A 26,408-nucleotide genomic window follows, 5' to 3' on the forward strand; every position below is an offset into this window, starting at 1 on the left:
GACGATTCCGCAAGCTCGTTATTTTGCATCATTTCGTGGACGCACTGCGGTATTCGCGGTCTTCGATCGATCTTGTATATTTACGTATCGCTAATGTATACATATAGATACTTAATAGATAAGCCAAAAAGTGGAAAAGCCATACGATTGTACTCGCAATCAGTGAATTCTCATTCTACTGACTTCCATTCCAAAATCCTGGAAAATTTTCGATAGATTCAGATATGAAATAACACATATTTTTTAAATGGCATTATAAGTCGATTATAATGATTCTTTGCGTCTCGTTGTTTCTCTTCATTTTTTTTCCTTCCTTTTACTTTTGCTCGAGAAACAAAAAAAAAAAAGAAAAGAAAAGAAAAGAAAAGGAAAAAATTGATCGCAAGAATCATCGATTTCGAGAAGAAAAAACAAAGAAAAAAAAAAAATAAAAGAAAAGAAAACGAACGGCTTGTAAGCGCTGCGATATTATTCATGTATGTACATACACTACCGTCAAAAAGATTATTTGGACCATTCCTATAATTATAATCGTATAACAATACAATATTATTTATATTCTTCGACGTTATTTTTCTATTATAAAAAAGACAAAAAAAGGATTCTCATTTGTTCGAATTAAATAATTACTAGTAAAGAAAAATAAAAAAATAAAAATAAAAAGAAATAAAGAAAAAAGAAAATCTAAAAAAAAAAATGGAATATATAAATATTGCGTTTTTAAAAATGAAGAACTTGATGGAAATGATTGATTTTTGGATATGAAAAAAGAAAAAGAGAAAAAAAAGGAATAGAAAAAAAAAATTAAAAGATTAAGAAATTAGAATGGAAATATAAAGGAGGAATGAAATCGTGTAATATTTTGAAAAAGGCGAAAAAAATTGATAAATCGCTTTTCCTTCTTTGTAATAATCGATACTATCTTACAATCTTGTAGTTGAGTGAATACGGAAACTTTTCGACGGCAATATATATATATATATATATATATATATATATATATATACATACATACATATATATATGCATATATATATATATACATATATAAATATTATATATATGTACGTATGCACAAAACAAACGATTGCTCGCTCAATCTCGGCGACGAAGCACAAAACTCGTTGCTGTTATTTATTTCAGATAATAAAAACGAATTTGACAACAATAATACGAGTTCTCGTAATCGATTGAGTTTGAACGAACAATTAACGGGACTCGCGTTAGCTTAGCGATTTTCTTGAAAATAATTCGATCGTACGAAAGGTCGGCGATAAATTTTCGTCGAAATGAAAAAACATTGATGATTTTATTTGTTTCTTCTTTCTTTTTTTTTTTTCTTTTTTCTTTTCTTTCTTTTTCTCTCTCTCTTTTTTTTTTTTTGGTTGTCTTTTTTTCGTATATCGTTTCGATTATCGTGCCTTTTTATTATAATTTTCGATGGTAAAAATTTTCTATACAATTACATCGCCGACGATACGCCGTCCTTGAAAATCGCATTAATCGTGAAAATCGTTACGTTGAATCTTTCTCGACGAACGATATACATAAGTACGTACATATGTGTGCATGTGTATATCTATGTGTATGTTAAATGCCTGTATGTGTAAGTTTGTGTCTATGTGTGCGTGTGTATGTGTATGTGTACGTCGATCGTCGAGCGTCGAACTTTCATAGTCCAAGATCATAGACAAAGTTCAATGTTATTATTTTCTTTGTTTTGTCTTGGAAGAGCAGCACTCGCGATGACGGCTAGAATATCGTCCGAAGAAATAGAATCAGTGGAAGAAATGTCGCGGCCATTCTGTCACCGCTTCCATGATGCATCGCCGCTGGATGTTCTTCTGAAACAAACGCTATGCTATAATAGAATTTACTATTAAATCATTTTCCCTTTGCCTCACTACAAGATTACGAAACGATAATATATAATTGAAATTAATATTTTAATATTTATGATTAGATTGTTGTAATTGGTAGAGAGAGAGATAAAAAAAAAATGGAAGAAAAATTTTATTTTCAAGCTTGAAAAAATAAATGTCAAGTGATTTCCATTATTATTTGATATCGAAATATTTTTTTGTCTTTTGATCTTTTCTCATTTTATCAAAACTTTTTTTCTAATACCTTTGTCGTCTTTACTTTTTTTTCTATCTTTGTGTTTGTTTTTTTCTCTTCTTTTTTTCGAACGATTATCCTCGATCGTTTCTAAGAAATGAGTTTTTTTTTTTTATAGTAATTTTGTATAATACTTTTTTTCTTTTATAATTATTCAACAATTTACATCGTCGACGATACGCCGTCCTTGAGAATCGTTAATCCTGAACGTTACGTTGAATCTTGTAATTATTTTCTATAATTATTTTTAATTAAATATTTTTTTATTATAATAATTTTATATAATAATTTGTAATAATGATATTATAATAATTTTGTACAATAATTTTTTATAAAGAAGATATTAAATTTCTTCAAAGAGTAAATTTTCAAAAGTAAAAAAACGTAAATATGATTAAATAATCTTTCCGATCATTTCGGCCAAATAAATTTTTATAATAAATTTTTCCTTTATAAGCCATTGAAATTTAATTTAAAATTTTATTAATTTCAATTTAAATTTAATTAATATTATTAAATTTATACAAAATTAGATTTTCAAATGTAAAACATGTAAGAATGATTAAATAATTTTTGAATAACCGTATAAAGCATTTTTACTAAAGAAAAAAAAATTATAAATTTTTCTTTTTCTGTATTTCTTACTTTTATTTTTTCTTTCTTTTTTTTTTTTTTTATCTTTTCTTTTAACCATTCAATACTCTTTATGAATTTATTTTAAAAGCAATAAATCGCGAACATCTCGTAAAATAATCACGGTTTCCCTTTATAACGAACGATTGGAATATTACTAACAGAACAACTTCAAAGAGATCGCCTTGAAGCGATGCAAACAACCAAATTAATACGTTCTAAGATGTCGCGAACTATTTCAGAGACGAGAACGAGGACCACATGACCCGAGGCTAAACGTTTCTAGTGAGGACATCGTTTCCGTTGTACTAATTCTAAACATAATTTCCATAGAAATATATATAACGTGTATATATATATATATATATTACGTACATATATAATATAGTACATATAATATATTCAGTTGTTTGAACACGTAATTATATATCTCCAACATATTAATGTACTACATATATATATATATATATATATATATATATATATATATATATATATATATATATATAATAAATATCACACACACATATATATACACGTAATGTGAATACACACATTTATTTACGATGTACTTACACACATTTGTCTTATATATATATATATAATGTATAATATTTTTTATGAAAATTTGTATATGTATTTTTAATATATTTATAAATTGATTTATTTTTTTATATATATATACACGATTCGTAAAAAATCGAATAATTTATCAATTTCGAAAGGTCTTCCATTTTCCAAATGGTTGCTTTAATTATTAAACTATCCAAGCCCTTCGTATATAAAATAAATATTTAAAATAAATATCACATACATATATATATATATATATATATACACATAATTTAAATAAACACATTTATCTACGACATACTTACACGCATTTGTTTTAAATATATAACGTATAATATTGTTTATGAAAATTTATATATATTTTTATATACTTATAAATTGTTTTTTTTTTAAATGCACGATTCGTGAAAAGTCAAGTAGTTTCTCAATTTCGAAAGGTCTTTCGTTTATCGAGCGGTTGCTTTAACCATTAAGCTATCCAACCCCTTCGTATATAAAATAAATATCTAAAATAAATATCACATATATATACACACACACACACACACATATATATATATATATATAAAATAAGTATCCGATAGATATATATAGATGATGTATACATCCACGAACGTTCCCAATTTCGAAACAGAACTGTAAGTACATCGTAAAATATATTTATCTATATTTGCCAAATATCTATGTATGGTAGATACATAGATATATATATATATATATATATACATATATACAGGGTGTCCTTCTATAGATATCCGTGTAAATATCTTGCAACTGACCGAATTTATAAGGAAGTTTATTATTTAAAAAAAAAAAACAATGTCCGCGACCTTTTTCTCATGTACAAAGTAAGTGTAAACAATTTGTTTCTTTTTTCTTTTTTTACTCATGACCTTCTCGAACGAGAGATATATTATTATAGTATTTTATTTCTCTTTTCTTTTTTTTTTTATAACGATCATTTGCAATACTAATAATATTTAGTAAATTGTTTTAATATTATTTTTTATTTACTATTGTTGCTTTAATATTATTCATAATATCGTAATAATATTTAGTAATTAATTATTTATCGCTTACAAGATAATTGGTATCTTAATGACTGGACCAATAGATTCTTAATTATATTGTAATTCATAATTCATACTGCGATACAAAATTATACTATTTGTACATTGCGAATATGTTAATTTTGCAACATAAAGAATTATTTAAATTTACAAATGTCATTGCCATTTTATACGTACACGGAATAAATTGAAAATGCAACGTTGAATTTGCAAAATCATTAGAAACAAATAGAAGACTGGATGGAAAAGAATAAAGATAAAAATCAACTGTACAAAATGTTCAAGAGTTCTAAAAACAAAAGAAAAATACAAACCATGATTGAAAATCTACCTTTAAACAAATAAACATTAGTAGAAAAATTACGAACCGACTAATAAATATTAGAGAAACTAAATTAAATGTAAAAAGAAAGAAATTACAGATCTATAATCAAGCTGATATGAACTTATATTGTGGAATGTAAATTTGAGACATGGCTGTTCATATAAAAAAAAAAAAAAATATAAATATTTTTTATTAAACTTATTTGTACGATCGATACTCTATTATGAAAGGACACCCTATATAATAGACTAACTAATTTCATATGCAAAAAATTCATTAATGAAATGAAATATAAGTAACTGATAAGATGATAAGTTTCGATATTTTCATATCATTTTATGAAATGGTACCCTATAAAATAGACTTATTAATTTCGTATGCGAAAAATTCATTAATGAAATGAAAAATAAATAAATGATTAGGAAGGCGATTTGATATTACGTTTTTTTAAGATAATTAAAGATTCTCATATTTTCCTATCATTTTATGGAAGGACACTCTGTATAATATACTTACTAATTTCGTATGTGAAACATTTATTAATGGAATAGAAAATAAATAAGTAAAAAAGGGGTAGATTTCGATACTTCGATACTTTTTCGGATTAAATTAAAAAAAAAAAATTAACTAGAGAAAGAGAGAAAGAGAGGAGAGAGAGAGAGATAAAGAAGGAGAGATAAAGAAAAAGAGAAAAGGAAAGAGAAGATTATAATCAAAAAGAAAGAAAAAGAAACTGAAGAAGAAGAAGAAGAAGAAGAGAAAGCAATAAATCATATATTCACTTTTTTTTTGTTTTTTTTTTTTTTTTTTTTTCATTTTATTTCTTTACCATTAACTATGTGCACTCGTACGCTGTTGGAGTGAGTATTGTTGGGCGAACACGTGTAAAGTCCCGAGTCTTCCTGGATGGCCTTCTGAATGAGCAAACGACTCGACGTCACGGGTCCTTTTTCTGTGATCAGGCTAATGCCGCCTCTCGGCGAATCGAAGTTAATCGCCTGTGAAAGAGAAAGAGCGAGAGGGAAGAAGATCTCGTGTGGCGCCATTAACTCTTTCTATTTCTTTTTCATTTTCTTTACATTTCTCTCTCTCTCTCTCTCTCTCTTTCTCACTCTCTTTCTCAGTCATTCACTCTCTTTCTCTCTTTTTCTCTCTCTCCTTCACTCTCTTTCTCACTCATTCATTCTCTTTCTCTCTTTCTCTCTCTCACTCTCTTTCTCTCTTTCTCTTTCTCTCTCTTTCTACCTATCTATCTTTTTCTTCCTCCCTTTCTCTCTCTCTCTCTCTCTCTCTCTCCCTCTCTCTCTCTTTATCTTTCTCTCTTTTTCTATTTCTATCTGTCTCTCTCGCTCTCACTCGTTCTTCCTATTCCATTTTCGTAGACGTGCTTAGGGTGGAATAAAGCTACTTTAGGGATTGGAATAAGGCAAGGGTAGGATGTATAGGTATCTTATTTAAGTGGTAGAAAGCATCGTAGAAGTAAAAAAGACAAGTTGAGAAACGCGACTTAAGTGCGTCGACCGCTCGACGCCATGTTACGTTGACGTAATCGAGCGTTGAGTAACTACACGGATACAAGGATATTTTTCTTTTTCTCTGTTTTTTTTTTTATTTTTTTATTTTTTTATTTTTTTATTTTTTTTATATATCTTTTCTTTGAACAGTTTTCTTTTTTTTCTGGAAAAACGACGACGTTTCGACATTTTTCCCACTGATCCTCCTCCTCCCTTTTTTTTTTTGTTTTTTTCGTTTTATCTCTCCTATTCTCTATACCTTTTTATTTTTTTTTAATTTCTTTTTCTTAATATCGAAAATGATTTTTTTTCTTCTTCCCTCTTTGTTTTAATTTCCTTTTTTTTTTTTTTTTTTTTTTTTAAGAAGAAAAATTACGTTACGTCCTACGGTCCTTTCTGATAAACGATCGGTGTTTTTGTTTTTCTTTTCTTTGTTTTTTTTTTTTTCTTTTTTTTTCTACTCAAAAGGATAAGAAACATATCGAGTATAGAAGTTGAAATTGTATAATTGTAAAAAAACATAGATGTTATTTTTTTATTATACGATTATTATCATTAACATAAATGTTTTCGGTTATTTTATCACGAAAAAAAAAAGAAAAAAATAAATTGACGGCATTGAAACGAAAATAACATCTATCATTCGTTTCTTCTTTTTCTATTTATTTTCAATGTATCTTTTTTTTTCATCGTATTGATTCCATGACATTTTCAAAGTCATATAAAAATATTATCCATATTCCATCTATGTTCGTAGAATAGTAAAGGCTTTTTTTAAATCAATACTAATATAATTAACCAAAATTATCTGTTATTTTATTAAGACGAAATACACGTAAATTAAAAAAGAAAATATATCAATGATTTATCTATTTCAATTACATTCGAGATATTTATTCGATACCATCGATGTTTCATCTATACTATATTATTTATATTCTATCTTAATATTTGTATAATATAAGTGAAAACGAAGAAACTCGTTCGATCGTTCATTCAATTAAACAGATTCTCGAAGGATATTCACTGTGAACTACGAACTAATTTTGAAGTTCGTTTCGAAATTACACGTCGCTCAGAAACTCTTCAAGCCGTATCCGCTCACTTGCTCTCCATCTAATTCAGATAATCTTACCGTAATCCTATTATCTTAATGTCTAGGTCTCCTGAGAACGCAACAAGCTTTAGATTCCATTATCCCCGCGCAACTAACAGATGCCTTAGAAAATACAATAATACTCTTGCTAATCTTTAATCGGCTTAATCGGTTTGCGAACCTCTTGTCGACCAAGTCATGTCTCTCAATAAATAATCGACATATAGATATTTATAGAATTGATGTGTTAACGAACGATCGACCTCGTTAGAAAAAAAAAAAAAGAAAAGAAAAAAGATTTGAGCCGTTTATTTTGAAAGTGGCCTAACTCCATTTGTCAATTTTGTCCGATTGCCATAATTACATGTACAACTTTATGTTATTTATCAGTAAAGCATTTCAAATTGCTTATATTCCAAACAAATACGATAATTCTTGACACATAAGTTTTCAGAGTTAGTTCAATAATTGAATCGTGTAGTTTGAAAGTGGCCTAACTCCATTTATACTTATAAGAAATAGTAACTAATGATTTAAAAAAAAAAATCGAAAAAGAAACAGAATTATAGAACAATATTCGTCTTAAAAAGAAAAAAACACATTATAGAAAGACACATTATAGCTTACAGTGACATGTGTGCCGGGCAAAATAGAAACATTAAAGTAGATTTAATGTGGTTAAAAATTGTCCAAACTTTGGAAAATAATGTGGAAATCATAGATCACAAATTTTTAATATCAAGACATTCGTTTTTACCAAATGATAGAGATTTTAGCGTGGTAGAAATGTCATTAATAAAAAATAATTTACTATTCGTTCCTCAAGATTATTACAAGATTATTAAAAAGTGTCGGAAAGGTAATAACTTTATTGTACATGAAATGAGACAAGAAGATTTTGTATAAACAAAATTATTAGAAGATGCAATTTTTAAAAGGGTAAAATGTTGGATGCGTTTTGTCAGAAATAAACCGTATAAAATTTTTTATAAGACATCAATGAATGAAAATGAAAATTTTAAATTTCTAAATTTATTACCACGTCGGGGTAGTAAAAAAAAAAAAAAACAAGAAAGTTCGAAAATATTGTATTGACACCACTGTATAAAAATATATATATTTCATATTATGTATGAAAGAGAACGATCATCGACAAAAAATTTATAAGTGGACAAATAAATGAATAAATAAATAAATAATTAACAAAATATATTTGGGCTTTTAATTTGAACAAAATTTTATTCCCAACCAGGGACATATTTTAAAATATAATGCATAACAAAGTAAACCTAATCGATTTATTTTAGCGATCTCATGAAAAAAGAAAAAATATTTCATTATAGTTAATCATCGAAAAGAATTTTTAATAATTGCGTTTATCTTGAAAAAGTAAAAAAAAACATATATATATATATATATATATATATATATATATATATACTCTTGCCAAAATTTTACATACGAGAGAGATAACAATAACGTGACTTCTTTTCCTAGCGTTTTTCTTTTTTATAACAATAATATGAAATACATTTATAGGTTTCCAAAATAAAATAAAAAAAAAAAGAAACAAAAAAAAAGGGCAAGAAAGAAGAATACAGCACCGCGAATGTAGTACGTTTTTCGTTTTAATAAAAATCTGAATATAAAATAAACGAAAAATAAATAATAGGATATAAAATCGATGGGACGTAAAATCGAAACGAAGGCTATCCGATACTATGTACGTATTTCGAGATTGACGTTACGATAAATAAATAAAAATTTTGCAAAAATCATTTCAAAATTGATATTAAATGTCAACGTTATGATGTGCCAACAAGAGCATGCCGTTATTATAATATTCGGATTTTAACGACGTTTTACAACTTTTAATACTATCGCTTTTCTCTCGTCCTTATCGTCTCGCAAAGTGCGAAAGCAGGTCGACCGCTTCTAAAGCTGTGTTCGTTGAAATCAAGACGAATATGGAGGCTGAGAGAAAAATAGAGAGAGAGAGAGAGAGAGAGAGAGAGACAAAGAGAGAGAGAGAGAGAGAGAAAGAGAAAGAGAGAGAGTCGTTGATAATATTCTTTGGCAAAGACGAAAGAACTCCTTTGTACGACGCACCATTTCCGAGAAATAGAACGAAGAAACGAAATAAAAAAAAAAAATTTATATATATATATATTAAATCCAATAATTCAAACTTCAATATGTCCGCCATTTTTCTCAGATGTCTCTGCTCGAATAATAATTTATTATTATATCGTTATATAAAGAAGGAACAAACGTGAGAGAAGAAAAGAAAAAAAAAAAGAATTAAATTAATTAATTAAAACGATCGACGTTGTTAATCATTCGAAATCATAATATTCCATTGATAAATTATTTAATTGATGATAATATCGAATTATTTTTATTCTCCTACCTGTCGATTATGACTCCAGATTATCGTGGACGGTGGCTCTGGTGCGTATCTTACCAGACACGTTAGATTTATCGTACTATCTTTGTTAATAAACAAATCTGGACCTCCTGTTATCTCGGTTACTGGTTCTGCAAACAGACAAACAAAAAGAAATAATGAGGATGATAATAATAATAAAAAAGAAAAAAAGTAACATAAATAAAAAGATATAAAGGATAAGAAAAGTATTAAAAGAACGATGAGAATTAATGTTTTAACGATCAACGAACATAAATATTCAATTGAAAATCATTTCCCCTTCATTGATACCGATATCGATGTCGATTTATTCGAATCAACTTCGTGAAGATTCATTTAGATCTTTAAAGAGATAATAATTAAAAGTTTTCATATTATAAACGTGCGTTGGTCAACTTTACTCTCCTTTATTATTGAATTTCAACAGATAACGATAAACGGTAGGTAATTTTGCATGCTTAATCGCATCCTCGTTAATAAATTCGCGTTCACATCACCGTGAAATCGAATTCATTATCGATCCACCATCGTCATCGACATCAACGCAATATCTCCGATCTCTGGATAAATTTTCTACGCATCACTAATTCTCTGTTGATCTTTTCCAACGGTGTTATATATGTATACGTACGTACTGATAAATTCATATACATATACATATAAATATACATATAAATATATATATATATGTGTGTGTGTGTGTAGTATAATGGAATCAAATATTAGATTTAATTTATGTTCGATTGAATAACGGAGAATAGGAAAGACAAAAGAAAAGATTACAAGCTTTGATATAATTATATTTGTCATTCACTTATACGTAATTAATACTTTGATGTCGAATGACGTATTAATACTTAAATAATAATTAGAATAGTAAAAAAAAATAGAGAAAAAATCATTTTTTTTTCACGCCTATGTAAAGTTATACAAATAAAAGTTAAGTAGAAATTGCTAAATATTAGAATAAGCGACGTTGTATGTCAGCGAATCTTTTTGAAACGGGTTTAAAATACGACGAAACTCGTCGCCATATTGTTACACTTGTATCGCGTCCGTCGGCTATCGTGTCCGCAAAGATCAACTGAAACCCGTGCTTGATTAAAAGAAAATAAACTTTATTTTCACTGAAATAAACGATTTAGACTTAATATATAATTCCTAATACTAATTACTGATCGAATGTTAATTAATTCTTCATTAAAAAATTATGACATTCGACTGGCATTACGTAACCTAAAAAAAACAATTTATTTCAACGGAATAAAATTTACTTCGTCAATCACTGATTCTTATCATTGATCAAATACCGATTTTAAATCACCGATCATTTCGTTTGTTCGAAAAATTTGTTCAAAATTTTTTAGTTTTAAATCGATAACCGCTGCTGACTCGGTCACATTATATACTCTCGAACCAGTTTCCCGATACTTTTTACCGCTAGCATAGCGTTACGAAAAAGTATTAGTTTCGTAGGTAGTATTATTTATTATGAAAATAAAGAAAAGATTTATTATGAAATAAATAAAAGGAGCACCTAATATACGATTAAAATTAAAATTATAAAATTAAAAATTAATGTTTCGAATTGAAAGGTCATTGATTTTTTTTTCTTTTCTTTTTTTGGCCCATTCAATACAATCTGAACTTATAACTGAAGATAATATTATTAACATCATAATATTTATGGATTGATTTCTGGCAGTCGAAACATTAAACCGGTGAGTTCATCAGCATAGTCATTAGAATAGTGTTACGAACAAAATAAACATTCCACATTGTTATTCAATTACTATTCTGGTATTATATTCCTCATCGATTTGCTCCACTTTTGTGTTTTAGAAGCATCTCATATTACAAATATTGAAATTGTAAATTCGGAAAATAGAAATCAAATTGATCTGAGAATAATTCGATAATGATAACGTTTTAACGATAATAGAATTAATTGACAATAATATTAAGAGACATGTATCTAATAATAAGAAATTAAATCAAATTAATTATTTTCAATGTTATAGAAATATTAAACAAATCCGTGATATTGCAGTTCTTCCTTTTAATAATATATGGGATCTTATATTCGGTACTTTTACACTATAGGCGATGTATTTGATATCGAAATTGATATTCGATTTTGGCTGCATGAAAAATTACACTAACTATTGTAGAATTATCTCGATCGGGATTTGAATATGCATGAATTAATACACAAGGATAGAATAATTTAATGATCAAAGGATTCTATGTTCGATCGTTGCACGAATTATATTTATTATTATTAGATAAATCAATGAATTATATACATAGCTCTATTACTTATATTATATATATATATATGTATTATTTATACATTAGATAATATATAGCACTAACGAAATAATTCGTAATGTATTATTATAAAAAATACTATGTTTCATTCTGTTGATACTGAATGAGTTCTGTACGTTCATAATAGAAAGCGATACTTGACAAAAATTGTTTTCTAAGATTAGTCTTTATGTATGCTTACATTTTTTATTGTTTCATGTTAATTTAATTACATGAATATTTTATGATAAAAATTTTATAGAAATATATTTTAAAAATTGTTGAAATTATAAAAAAAAAGATACAGATAATGTTAAAAATAAAAGATATTCTTCTTTTCGTTTTTTCTTTGGTTTTATATTGCCTATCGAATTTTTCATGTACACACGGAATTGTAATAAATAAGAATATATATATATATATATATATATATATATACAAATAAAAATTATAATACAATAAATTGTAATATAATATAAATAAAAGTTGTAAATAAAACTTTTTACATAAAACAAAACGAACTATATATATATTAGGTTGGAAACTATGAAACGAGCGTTGAATGAAAATAAAAAACTAAACAAAAAAAGCCCGTTTCATAGTTTCCAACCTTATATATATATATATATATATATATATATATATATATATATATATATATATACATATATAAATATATGTTATACCATATATGGATAATAACCTCGTGAATTAAGTAATACAGGAAGCTCACTTTTTTATTGACTAAATATACAATTGTTAATGTTCTTGTGTAATGACGTGTAGTTTGTTTTTGTGGGCAATTTCTGAATAAATGATAGCCGTCAGTAATGTTTAATAAAAGTTGGAGGTCTTGATGATTTGAGTCCAAAAGATATAGATTGACTAACTTTTTGGCGTTTTTTAAACTATCCATGAAAACAATAATGAGATTAGAAAAGGGAATGAAAAGGGCAGAATTGAGGTACAATCGGAGCATGGAAAAAAAAAAAAGAAAGATGTTTATTGGTCAGAGACAGGTCAGGAAATAATTCGTTCAAATGTTTAAACAATTCCATGTGCGTCCCTTTTTGATTTGATGATCGTATAGACTAGAGGATATTTTAATAATAGACCCTAGAAAACTCTTAGTATTCTAGGTTGTACCTAAGTATTTATTTATTTTCATCGCTTATTTATTGCCCGGCCAGACACATTAGTTGCGTGTTTGATCAAAAAATACCTAAGTTCAGCAATATATTTTTATCTATGCTCTTTCTTAGAAACAATTTAACAAGTTCCCAAGGGCAAATATTTCTAACAGTGATATATGATCCTTAGGAGAAATAACTGACAGATACACATGTGCGGCAACACGATCATACGTATGTATATATATATATATATATATATATATATATATATATATTTGTGTGTGTATATATGTATATATATATATATATATATATATATATATATATATGTATGTATGTATATATAAAAAGAAATATTTAAATAAAAATTATAATAAAATAAATTGTAATATGATTTAAATAAAAGTTGTAAATAACAATTTTTATGTAAAATAAAACGATCGAGCTATATCTAATATAATCGTGTAAGAAAGATTCTAAATTTGTCTATCGAAGAATAAAGATTTAATTAAAAACCGATGATCTAGTATTAAACTTCGGTCTTTGCAAGACGGCCATGGTATATCCGCTTTACGAAATTCTCGATATTAATATTCATAGAGGTCCATATCCACGTGAACGTTCTCTCGTCGATCTCGTAAATGCACGTTCCTGTAATAAGATGCATTCGATGGAAGCTATTGAAGATCTTCAGAGGAAGATATTTGCAATTTGAAGAAGGAGCAAGGTAAATGTTATTTCTCTGTAAGCGTGTAATTTTAAATAAATTCGATGTAATATATATATATATATATATATATTATATTTGTATATATATATATGTTATATATGTATATAATATGTATAATATGTATAATAAATATGTATATATATATACATATATAACAACGAATAAGCGGTAAATAAATTAAATCCCTATTGTTTAAAAGTTAAATGATGTGATAATAGACATTGAAGGACGAATAAGAATTTGAAAATATTCTCTAAAAAAGAAAATATTTTAGAGAATAATTAACAAAATTCCATATGAATATTGTAATAATAATCAATATCTCCTATTTAATATTCTCATATTTAATATTCTCTTAATATATATATAAAAAGAGAGAATAATTTATAAAATTCCACAAAGACATCATGGTAGCCAATTTGTCCTATATCTATTTAAAAATATTCTTAAAAAAAAAAGAAAAGAAAAGAAGAGAACAATTAACAGGATAATCAAGAATATTCCACACAGATATCGTAACAAATGTCAATTAAACCTATTTCAACCATTTGAAAATTTTTTAAAATAAAAAAAAAAAAAGGAAAAAAAGATAACAAATATCAAGAAATAAAATAATTGATACGAGATAATTTAAAAAATTTTATACATATCCCGACAGATTTTTCAAAAGCCTTTCTCTATTTCAATTGATAAAGTCGAATTGTCAAATTCGACGAGATAAAAGATCTACGATCCGTTTAACTTCGACAAAGGATTATGTAGAACGTGTAATAGTGATATGCAATGACAGATAGGAAACAGGTTTAATATACCCTTCGAACTATCCAAAGGAAAGCGAAGATTAAATCACAGAAGAAATTTCTTTGTTTGCTGAACAACCCCGTTCGATGTTTGTCTTTACAAAAAGAATAGATTGATATCTTCATTTCCTTTCTTAGAAATATGTCATTGAACAATCACACATTCCTTCAACGTTGCTTATCCTACGGGGCATTTACAGCCTTTGAATATATACATATATACACACATACACACACACACAAACACACACACACACACACACATATATATATATATAATCGTCAAAATATAATTATTATTGTATTATTCGCATATCGATTTAATTTCTATTTTCCAAATTTACAATTTGAATATCCGTAATATGAGATACTTCTAAAACATGGAAATGGAATAAAACAATAAGAAAAATAATATCAGAATAGTAATTGAATAACAACGTGAAATGTTTATTCTGTTCGTATCATTATTCTAATGACTATGCTGATGAGAGCGCATCGGTTTAACCCTTCGACTGCCACAAATCGATCTATGAATATTATGATGTTAATAATATTATCTTCAGTTATAAGTTCAGATTGTATTGAATGGGCCAAAAAAAGAAAAGAAAAAAAAATCAATGACCTTTCAATTCGAAACATTAATTTTTAATTTTATAATTTTAATTTTAATCGTATATTAAGTGCACTTTTCCATAACTATTAATTTCTAATTTCTTTTATTTATTTCATAATAAATCTTTTCTTTATTTTCATAATAAATAAGACTATCTACGAAACTAATACTTTTTTGTAACGCTATACTGGCGATAAAAGGTATCGGGAAATTGATTCGAGAGTATATAACATGACCGAGTTAGCAGTGGTTATCGATTTAAAACTAAAAAATTTTGAACAAATTTTTCGAACAAACAAAATGATCGGTGATTTAAAATCGGTATTTGATCAATGATAAGAATCAGTGATTGACGAAGTAAATTTTATTCCGTTGAAATAAATTGTTTTTTTTTCAGGTTACGTAATGCCAGTCGAATGTCATAATTTTTTAATGAAGAATTAATTAACATTCAATCAGTAATTAGTATTAGGAATTATATATTAAGTCTAAATCGTTTATTTGAGTGAAAATAAAGTTTATTTTCTTTTAATCAAGCACGGGTTTCAGTTGATCTTTGCGGACACGATAGCCGACGGACGCGATACAAGTGTAACAATATGGCGACAAGTTTCGTCGTATTTTAAACCCGTTTCAAAAAGATTCGCTGACATACAACGTCGCTTATTCTAATATTTAGCAATTTCTACTTAACTTTTATTTGTTTAACTTTACATAGGCGTAAAAAAAACGATTTTTTCTCTATTTTTTTTTTACTATTCTAATTATTATTTAAGTATTAATACGTCATCCGACATCAAAATGTTAACAAACACTCATGAGTACAGTACTCTTTGTTTGTTTTCAATGAAAAATTTTGTAAGAATGACAATTATTAAGAAAACTCATGAACAGTAATTGTTTGTTTCGAATAAAGAAATTTGATGAATAATTTGTAATAAAGGAAAAATTTTCTTCACGTTCTTTAAATCGATATTTCTTTCTTTTAATCGATTGACAATTATTGAAAATACTCATGAACGTTAATATTTGTTTTTCTTTCAAAAGAAAAAAATGGATAAGTTGTTCGTAATATAAAAAATATTTTTGGCTAGTTCATTAAATCGTAATTTTTCTACGCAATGCTAAATAAAATTAATTCAATCACCGATACATCATTAGACGTAATTCAATGAATAATGTAAGAGACATTTCAATCAGATAAAAGTAAAAAAAAAAATAAAAAAAATAAAAAAAAGAAGAAAGAACGCACTAAAAATTTACACAAATCCAAATGTAAAGAAAGATTGCGAAAGGTTTCATCCTCGGATGAAAATATTTTTTCAGTTTTTCTTTTCGTTCGAAAAATCTGAAGAAAGTTTCGAGGAAGAGGATAATATTGATTACTTCGAAAACGATACAACTGTAAATCGAAACAAGATGAGTGAATTCGATGAAGTCAAACTTTTGATAAATATTTTCAAGATCACTCTTTATATTTATCATTGACATTATCAATTTTCTCATGTATTCATCTTTATAAATATATATTTCTACTTTGATTTGTAAATTTACAATGTACCGTAGCTTCAGAAAAGAAAAAGTAGATTATCATTGCTGGACTTATCTTACCATAAAAAAAAAAAAAACAAAAAAAAAGAAACAGAAAAAATAAAGAGGTTTAAAAAAAAAATTACCATATTATCTTTAATATTCACGAAATTCATCTAAGTAATTCTACTTTGCCAATATCCATTATCGATTATCATCATCGAAGTTTCGACAAATTTGACTTTATCCAATTAACCAAAACCAATTCACCTTTGATCATTGAAATGGAAACATTTGAGTTAAGTTTTTGGCAAAGATCATCGCGCAATTAATCTATCAACTTCGACTTCTATTTTCTAATTTAATTCATTACGATGAACGGAATTCATTTCGATCCGATAATCGTCGTGAATTTTCTTACATTTAAATATGTCTTTAACAATCTTCATCTCGCAATCACTTTAATTCTATCATAAATTATTATGATAATAAAATCATAAAAATGGGTTACTATCAAATCAATTAAAATTTAATTGATTTTTATTTTTTTTTTTTTAATGACATTTCTACCATGCCAAAATCTCTATCATTTGGTAAAAACGAATGTCCTGATATTAAAAATTTGTGATCTATGATTTCCACATTATTTTCCAAAGTTTGGACAATTTTTAACCACATTAAATCTACTTTAATGTTTCTATTTTGCCCGGCGCACATGTCACTGTAAGCTATAATGTGTCTCTATAATGTGTGTTTTTTTTTTAAGACGAATATTGTTCTATAATTCTGTTTCTTTTTCGATTTTTTTTTTTTTAAATCATTAGTTACTATTTCTTATAAGTATAAATGGAGTTAGGCCACTTTCAAACTACACGGTTCAATTATTGAACTAACTCTGAAAACTTATGTGTCAAGAATTATCGTATTTGTTCGGAATATAAGCAATTTGAAATGCTTTACTGATAAATAACATAAAGTTGTACATGTAATTATGGCAATCGGACAAAATTGACAAATGGAGTTAGGTCACTTTCAAAATAAACGACTCAAATGTACCTATAATAAGTGTATACATTTCATTAGCAAGAAAATGATTAAAAATGTTATAAAAATTGGAAATTCCGAGTATTCCGGGTATTTGGATACTTGAATTAATCGATTTTACCTTGATACGAGATATTGAATACTAATCGAATTTTAATTGATCCATCGGTTATTCGTGTATACACTTTATATTCGGAGATATATTCAGATAAATGAAAAATACAAATTTGAAGGATTTACGGTAATACGGAAAAACTTCATGATTGTATTGTTCGTACGTAAAGAGGAGAAAGAGAGAGAGAGAGAGAGAAAGAGAGAGAGAGAGAGAGAGAGAGAGAGAGAGAGAGAAAGAGAGAGAATTAGATTCTATCAAAGGTTCTATCATAGTAAATATTTAATTTATAAGTTGTAAAATTATCAAGAATGATAGATGTTTGACGTTTCCTCAGATAAAATGTTTTAAATATTTATCTTTCGTTTGAATACAAAGTTCGTCGTCTCATTGAATATCGAAATGTTATTAATTAGCGTTAAAAATTTACGATTGTTAAAAATATTCAATAAGTACAATAAAATATTCAAAGAACGTGATTATATATTTGAACATAATTTAAAATATTTGAATATAATAGAATTTAATGGAGCATAGTTACATAATGTAAGTGTAATATTTTGGATTTTTAATTCCAATTAAATAAATAAAATAAATATAATTGGTATACGTTAAGATTTTACTTGAAAGTTTTATAATTCAGAAATTAAATATTTTTTGAATATTTTTGGATATACCTGTTGATGAATCTGAAAATATTTAATTGTTAGTTCTTTTTTTTTTCGTTTTTTTTTTTTTTTACTTCTTTACAAAACAAGAAAGCCACGCTGAAAATTTTGTCGCACAATTTCGATTATATCTTACACATGCATTATCATGAATCATTTCTTGATTCATTTTATTACTGTTATCTCAATCTTCATTAATCATATTAAAATATGATGGTTAAATTTTCTCCGAGCATCGTACGAAGTGTATAATTTTTCAGTACACACTTTTTCATTTATTTAATGTTACAATCGTAGAATCTTGTAATATCTCAAGGACTATCAATCATTGATAATATTATTATTTTAGAGATCATAGATAGTTTTTCCTTTATTAATTTATTTAGTTTTATATTCGATAAAAATTTGCAATCGTTTTTGGAATATCTTAAAGATGGAAATTCTGATAGAGCCGTAAATTTTTTTTAAAATCATTTTTAGAAAAGATTTTATTTAATTAAATTTTTATTTATCAAACATTTATTAAATTATATTATTATTTCTTAATTTATTAATACGTTTTATATTTCAAGATTATTATTAGATAAAACGTTAGTTAATTTTACGTTATATTAAATAGATTACATTCTTTTCAAAATAAAAAAGTAAAAGAAAAAAAAAAATATATATATATAATTTAATTAAATATAAATTTAAATTGTAATATTAAAATTATTTAATTTTTTTAAAAAGATTTTATCTCTATAAATTATTCAATCATAATATTATGATTAAAATTAAATATAAAATAAAAATTATAAATTTAATATAATTCTAATATATCCTATTATACATTCTCATTGAACATATAAATTTTTTCTTTATTTACATTTTTAATATTAATTTTAAACGACGAACGATTATAATTAATAAAATTAATATAATTAATAAAATTAATATAATTAAAAAAAATTTGATTAAATTACGTTAACATTAATGTTTAATTATCAAATGGCAATTATTTTTTCATTATATACGAATAGATTTGATTTGAATGATATGAATTTAATTAGACGTTTCGATAATTCATTAATTAACATTAATTAATTCAAACAAAAATGGCAAAAGTTAAAAACTGCGAAACATATTTATTTGGCAAGTACTCTCTTTAAACAGTCTCTTCGCCCACGTTCAAGTATATTGAAATATCGTGAAAATAATGTGCGTTGACGTGCGGTATTCTGAGGATATAGAAGCGATAAGTTATCTGAAAGGCAAGGTACGGGCCACGATATACGTGTTACCGCTCTGGTGACTGCTGGAATCGGGTTAACGGGTTTCTCTCAGTTACAACGACGAGCTATGATCCTCGTACATTATGGTACATAATGCACCATAGTATCGTCAAAGATCAGAGAGGAAGTTCGATCTTACATGTCTGATTCGAAACGTTTCTACCCTAGCATTTCACAACCACTAGAATTCCTCTCTATCTATCTATCTATCCATCTGTCTGTCTATCTATTTCTCTATCAGTCTATCTATCGATAAGAATTTGCCGTTGACGGCAATATATATCTGGCTGATTCAAAATCGATAATGAGATCAAATTGATGTTAATTATAAATATCGCACGATCGAAACAAATCTGAAATTGATTTCATTGTCTAAATTTGTTCCTCTTTCTATATATATATATATATATATATATATATATATATATATTTTTTTTTTTTTAAATTATATTTTTGTCTTTTGATTTATCTCGATATAAGTACGTGTACGATCAGCACCATTTTTATCATGATTAGACGACACCAGACACGATTAATAATCCAGACTGCCTAATTTTTATGAGGCTATGTTTTAAAAATTTTTACTCGTTAAGAAAGAAAAACTAGTCCAATGCAATGTTTGATGTGATTAATGATTGAAAAAAAAAAAATTACAAAAAATAAATATTACGACTTAGGGTCTTCCTAAGTAATAAATATGGCTCTGTGTACGAAGTACATGCATAATTATAAGTACGTCTAAATCCATTTAAATGTCAACGTGTTGTTTTAATTTTTATTATTTTTAAACATACAAAGCTTTGCATTTAAAATTTTTTTTGAAATATTATGATCGTTATAAATATATTTTTTACAAACTATAAGAAATATGTACATATATATACATATATGTATGCATATATATATATATATATATATATATATATATATATATATATATATTATTAATCAAAAAATTAAAAGAATATTTATAATAATACTAATATATAGTTTCTATGTATATGAAGATTTTTTATTTATCCTTCTTCTTTTTTTTTCTTTTTCTTTTTAAATAAATCCTTTAATAATCCGTATTTTCCTTAATTAATCGACATTAAGATAAAAAAAAAATTCCCAATGAGACACTTGCCATTAACTTTTACGTTAGTCGAAGGATAGAGAAAGCGTCGTTAACGAGGTCAAAATGCTCGATTCGAGACGTCGTAAGATCTCCCTCGTCTATCTGTACGAAGCTTGCAAGCAGTTTTGGCTTGGACTACTCGCGAAGGGAACACTTCAAACATCGAACTGCCATTTACACAAAAGCCATTTACACAAAGGACTACGCGCTGCTGACGTTAAGATCCTTACTTGGAATATATACTGCGTTGCCTTGTACAACTTTTGACTTGGCTTATATAGTAAGCAAAATTAAGAGTTAGAGAGATAGAGATAGATAGATAGAAAGAGAGAGAGAGAGAGAGAGAGAGAGAAAGAAAGAGAAAGAGAGAGAGAAATAGAGAGAGAGAGAGAGAGAGAAAAAGAGAAAGAGAGAGAGAGAGAAATAGAGAGAGAGAGAGAGAGAAAGAGAAAGAGAGAGAGAGAAATAGAGAGAGAGAGAGAGAGAGAGAGAGAAAGAGAGAGTAACAATATTGAATAGAGAGCAAGACAAAATTAATAAAAAAAAAAAAATTTAAAGTACACTATAGGATGATATGTAGTTATAGAGAATTATTATAGTTTATAAAGAATCATGGAAATAGAAATAATAATAACATATTAAAACAGCAAAATAAAAAGAACCAAATTAAAAGCAAACAATTGTAATATGATTGAGAGATACAGAGAGAGAGAGAGAGAGAGAGAGAGAGTGAGAGAGAGAGAGAGAAAGAGATATGATATAAAAAAAAATGTACATAATAGTGAATAAGAAAAAATTAAAAAAAAAAATTAAAAATACTTTATAGAATAGTACATATTATTAAAGAATCAAATAACAGTATTAGAAATACCAGTAATAATAATAATAAGAATAAGAATAAGAATAAGAATAAGAATAAGAATAAGAATAAGAATAAGAATAAGAATAAGAATAAGAATAAGAATAAGAATAAGAATAAGAATAAGAATAAGAATAAGAATAAGAATAAGAATAAGAATAAGAATAAGAATAAGAATAAGAATAAGAATAAGAATAAGAATAAGAATAAGAATAAGAATAAGAATAAGAATAAGAATAAGAATAAGAATAAGAATAAGAATAAGAATAAGAATAAGAATAAGAATAAGAATAAATAGTATAAGAAATAAAAAAGGACAATGTTAGAGTAAACAGTAGCAATATGACATATATATATATATACACACACACGTATATATATATGGTATATATATAGTATATATAGTATATACATAATATTTATATATATATATATATATATATATATATATATATATAGAGAGAGAGAGAGAGAGAGAGAGAGAGAAATAGATGATATTAAAAAGAGATAAAAACTTTTATAATATTAAATAAGACAAAATTAAAAAAAAAAAAAGAAAATTAGAATTACACTATAGAATAGTGCGTAGTATTAAAAAATCTAACGATAGTATTAGAAATAATAAAAATATAGAATAATAATATAATAAAAATGAACAAACTAAACAGTAGTAATATAGTAGAGAAAAAGGGAGATAAAGGGAGAAAATAAATGAGAGAAAATCTGTTGAAATATATCTATATAATGAATAAAATAGCGTTACCAGTAACTATTTAAGCACACTTACGACCATTTAGAATTCTAATGGTCCGGCTGGGTAACGAGTTAATCCATTACATGGAAACTAACGGCTCGACTAACGTAGGATAGACCATCGAGGGACGAATTAAAAGAGCTGACGCTAAGGTTTTGCCTGAGTTACATCTAAATCAATTTTCATTTTATGATTTTTTCTTCGATCCGTAATCTCCGATCTAACATAATTGCTCATTAATTGTCATTATAATGTGACATTAACTTTTTAATTGTTAAAAAACGCGGGTAATTTCGTTTTTTTAGAATTAAAACGTTTAATTATATTTTTATTAAATTTGTCAAGTCTGAACGTTAATTAATTTTGTTATAAAAAGTAATTAAAAAAAAAATTTTTTTCGCGCTACCTCTCCGTATTTTTCAATTCGTACGTACGAATTATTTGGAATACTTTGTGTTGTTTTTTCCTTTCTCTCTCTCTCTCTCTCTCTCCCTCTTTATGTATCTATCTATCTATCTATCTTTTTTCTTTTCTTTCCTCTTCTCATCAAGATAAACATTAAATCGATTTAATTGTAATAGAATTTTAATTGTATCAATAAGTTCATTAAAGTATATTTTCCATTGTTATTGCGATAAAAAGATTATACTTATAGAATTTTTAAACGATGACTGAATTAAATAAGAATAAATGGTTTTATAGTTGAAAAGTTAATTGCATAATCTTTTGTCGAATTTCTGTTAAAGCCATCGGTTAAACATAGATAAATCGTACCAAAATCAATTAAAGTGCTTTCCACTGTTCTCTCTATTTAGGACAGAGTAGAACTCCTAGAAAGAGACTGGGAGAGAGACCTCACAGCCACTAGAAATAAACCGCCTGGGTGGCTGTTAGAATTTACAACGAGAACTCGTAACCTCATCAGAGAGAATAATTTTCGGTGGCCTGGAACCTCTCGTCGTGCGTTATAACACGATAAATGACCTCGCAAAATGGACGTGAGTTTTCGACTTGCTCACCTTCTACCGTAAACCTCGAAAGCGTATTAGCGTGCGCTTTTTATGATGGTCGATATTAAAAAATCTCGTTTGATTCAGCTCGAATGACTTACCCTTAATACTCGTTACGTTCAAAGAGAAAAAAAGAAAGAAAGAAAAAAAGAGAATATTTCATTTGAAATATTAAAGCAAAATATTAAAACCAAAATGACTAATTTTTACGCATGACTTCTTTATGGTATATATTGTATTCTTTTGCTTTTTCCTAATTTTATATATTCTTTTTTATATTCTTTCATTTTATAAGTATATGTATATATATATATTAATATATATTTTTTTAACAATAAATTTAATAATATATATTAATAAATACACATACTAAAAAATATATTCAATATCATTATACATCATATATATAATATTTTATATACCTGTATATATTTCTTAAATACACATATACATATATATTATACATATATATATGTATATAATTATTTATTATAATTATTAATTATAATTATTAATTATAATTATTAGTATATAATTATTAATTATAATTTATTACATATATATATGAATATATATAGAAAGAAAGAGAGAGAGAGAGAGAGAGTCTTAATCAGAATTATTATGATATCTTTTCATCTTTTTTGAGAAATGCCGAGACATGCCAATTTTATTTACCACAAATCCTGACATGATCCTAATCATAAATTCATCTATTTTGTACTGACTCTCTAAAAAATTTGAAAGATCTTTTGATTCTCTTTACACTGATGGAATTTATTTTCTTTTTTCTTTCTTTTTCTTTTTTTTTTTTTTTTTGATTTCAAGTAAAAAATTTTCAAGGAAATTAGAAAAATCCAAGCGATCTAAACGATCGTGAATATAGAACTGCCATACATTGAAGTTACATAGTCTAGTGGAAATGTATTGTATTGAAAAAAAAAGGAACAAACGGGAAAAATAAAAGAATACTTCTTCCAACATATTTCCGTCATTTTCAATGATTTCTACGGTCAATGCATAAATGTAGTTCTCAAGTGAATCAAGATACGGCTCTACGGTCAAATTATTTGGTAAAAGGGGTGAAACGACAATTTTTTCTTTTTAATCCAATATACCAGCTCCACACATTCAGCGGATTACATCGGATGTACCGCAAAATGCTCAGCGTACCATTCACAAGGAAGGTTAGGCAACCCAAAAATTCGAGAAATTGTAAAACTTTGAATAGATGTAAAGTATGTCATTCGTAATATTACCCTATTTTTTTTGTTCTCCTAATCACAATTATGTTTTATTAAAAGTGATAATCACTAATTGAAAGTAACTTCAAAAAAATGTTCTTCTTTTATTAAATATCTCAAGAACGAACGGTTAAAGATATTAAAAAAAAAAAAAAAAAAAGAAAAGCAAAAGAAGAAAAATGATTTAAACAAAAATTTCAAAAGTTTCGTCGTATCTGTTAAACCGCGTGCGAAAAGAAAAAAGAAAAGAAAATATTTTTCTGAAATCAATGATTTTTCTGTTATTTCTTCCACTCCATCTTTCTTGCTCTACTGTAAAAAAATTTTTTTTACTATATACTTTGAAATACCTCTGGATACTCTATTTTCATAATTATCAATAATTTGTATTCAAATTTTTTGATTTGTTATTTCTCAATTAAATAAATCAATTATTAACAAACTTGAAGTTCATTTTAATAGTTTTTTTTAAAGAAACTATCATCAGGACACAATATTGAAATAATTTATATTTATCTTAAATTAATTTGAATGAAAATTATTAATATTACATGTAATTATAACGGCTTAATACTTTTTTTTTTTTTTTTTTTTTTTTTTTATAGAGAGAACGTCGAACGGCATCAATTAATGCATTAAACGATATATGTTTTCATTTTAAGGAAATAAAAGAAAATCGAAATTGATGTTCACGCGACTTTATACATTCAATTATAAAAAAAGAAGAAAATAATAAATGTTATTAATATTTAATAATAAAATGTTACCTATTCTCGAAGTCATTGCCATTCAATTTTTATTTTGAAAGATTTTTCACTGAAACATTTTTCACTGAAATAATTATTTACAAGTTCCTATTATTTCTTTATATTTGGGTATAAAAAAAAAAAAAAAAGAAAAAAGAAATTAAAATTTAAAAATACATTGATTTAGAAAAAAAGAAAAAAGATGAAAATTTTTTTTTCTTGTTATATCATAAACAAGATAAAAATATAATTATCAAAAAAAAAAAATGATTTTCTTTTCGCTTAAATAAAGAAAAAACGATAACGATGGAGTTTCAATAAAATCAATAAAAAAAACGATGTGGGTTGGTTGTCATCGAAATTTTAAAGTGAACGTTCGATTTTATAATCAACGATAAGCATTAACCGACATCGAGGAAAGATTTTCAATTTTTTTATGGATCGCCTATTATGAGCTATAAAAATCCCAAATTCTTTCCTTTCTAAAACTGCTGATGTCCTTTCTGCTGATATCCAAACACTCGGTCAAAAGTTCAAATTGTTGCCATATAGATAAGGTTTAAGGATACATTGATATTTCTTTTTTTTCATTGTTTTTCAAGAAGAAAAATTTCTATATTTATAAACAAATTTTGAAAATCTTTTCACGATTTCCAATCTTTATTTCTTCAATTTTTTAAACGATGACTTTGCTCGATTCTTCAAAC

General features: G+C 26.0%; 1 protein-coding gene across 5 annotated transcripts in view; it reads right to left on the reverse strand.

Annotated features, from left to right (window-relative positions):
* Nucleotides 1-607: 607 nt before the first annotated feature.
* LOC124431923 (zwei Ig domain protein zig-8-like) overlaps nucleotides 608-26,408 on the reverse strand; it is a 186,959-nt gene continuing 161,158 nt past the window's right edge. For 4 of the 5 annotated variants that reach the window (XM_046980355.1, XM_046980357.1, XM_046980356.1 and 1 more), the window contains 3 exons: nucleotides 9,740-9,867; nucleotides 5,549-5,717; nucleotides 608-1,844 (listed from right to left, as the gene is read on the reverse strand). In XM_046980355.1, the coding sequence (XP_046836311.1) occupies nucleotides 1,753-1,844; nucleotides 5,549-5,717; nucleotides 9,740-9,867 (389 nt within the window). In that variant the 3' untranslated portion in view covers nucleotides 608-1,752. The remainder of the gene's footprint in view (nucleotides 1,845-5,548; nucleotides 5,718-9,739; nucleotides 9,868-26,408) is intronic. The other variant, XM_046980359.1, reaches the window with a different exon arrangement.

The sequence above is a fragment of the Vespa crabro genome, chromosome 22, assembly GCF_910589235.1.
Source record: "Vespa crabro chromosome 22, iyVesCrab1.2, whole genome shotgun sequence".
NCBI lineage: Eukaryota > Metazoa > Arthropoda > Insecta > Hymenoptera > Vespidae > Vespa > Vespa crabro.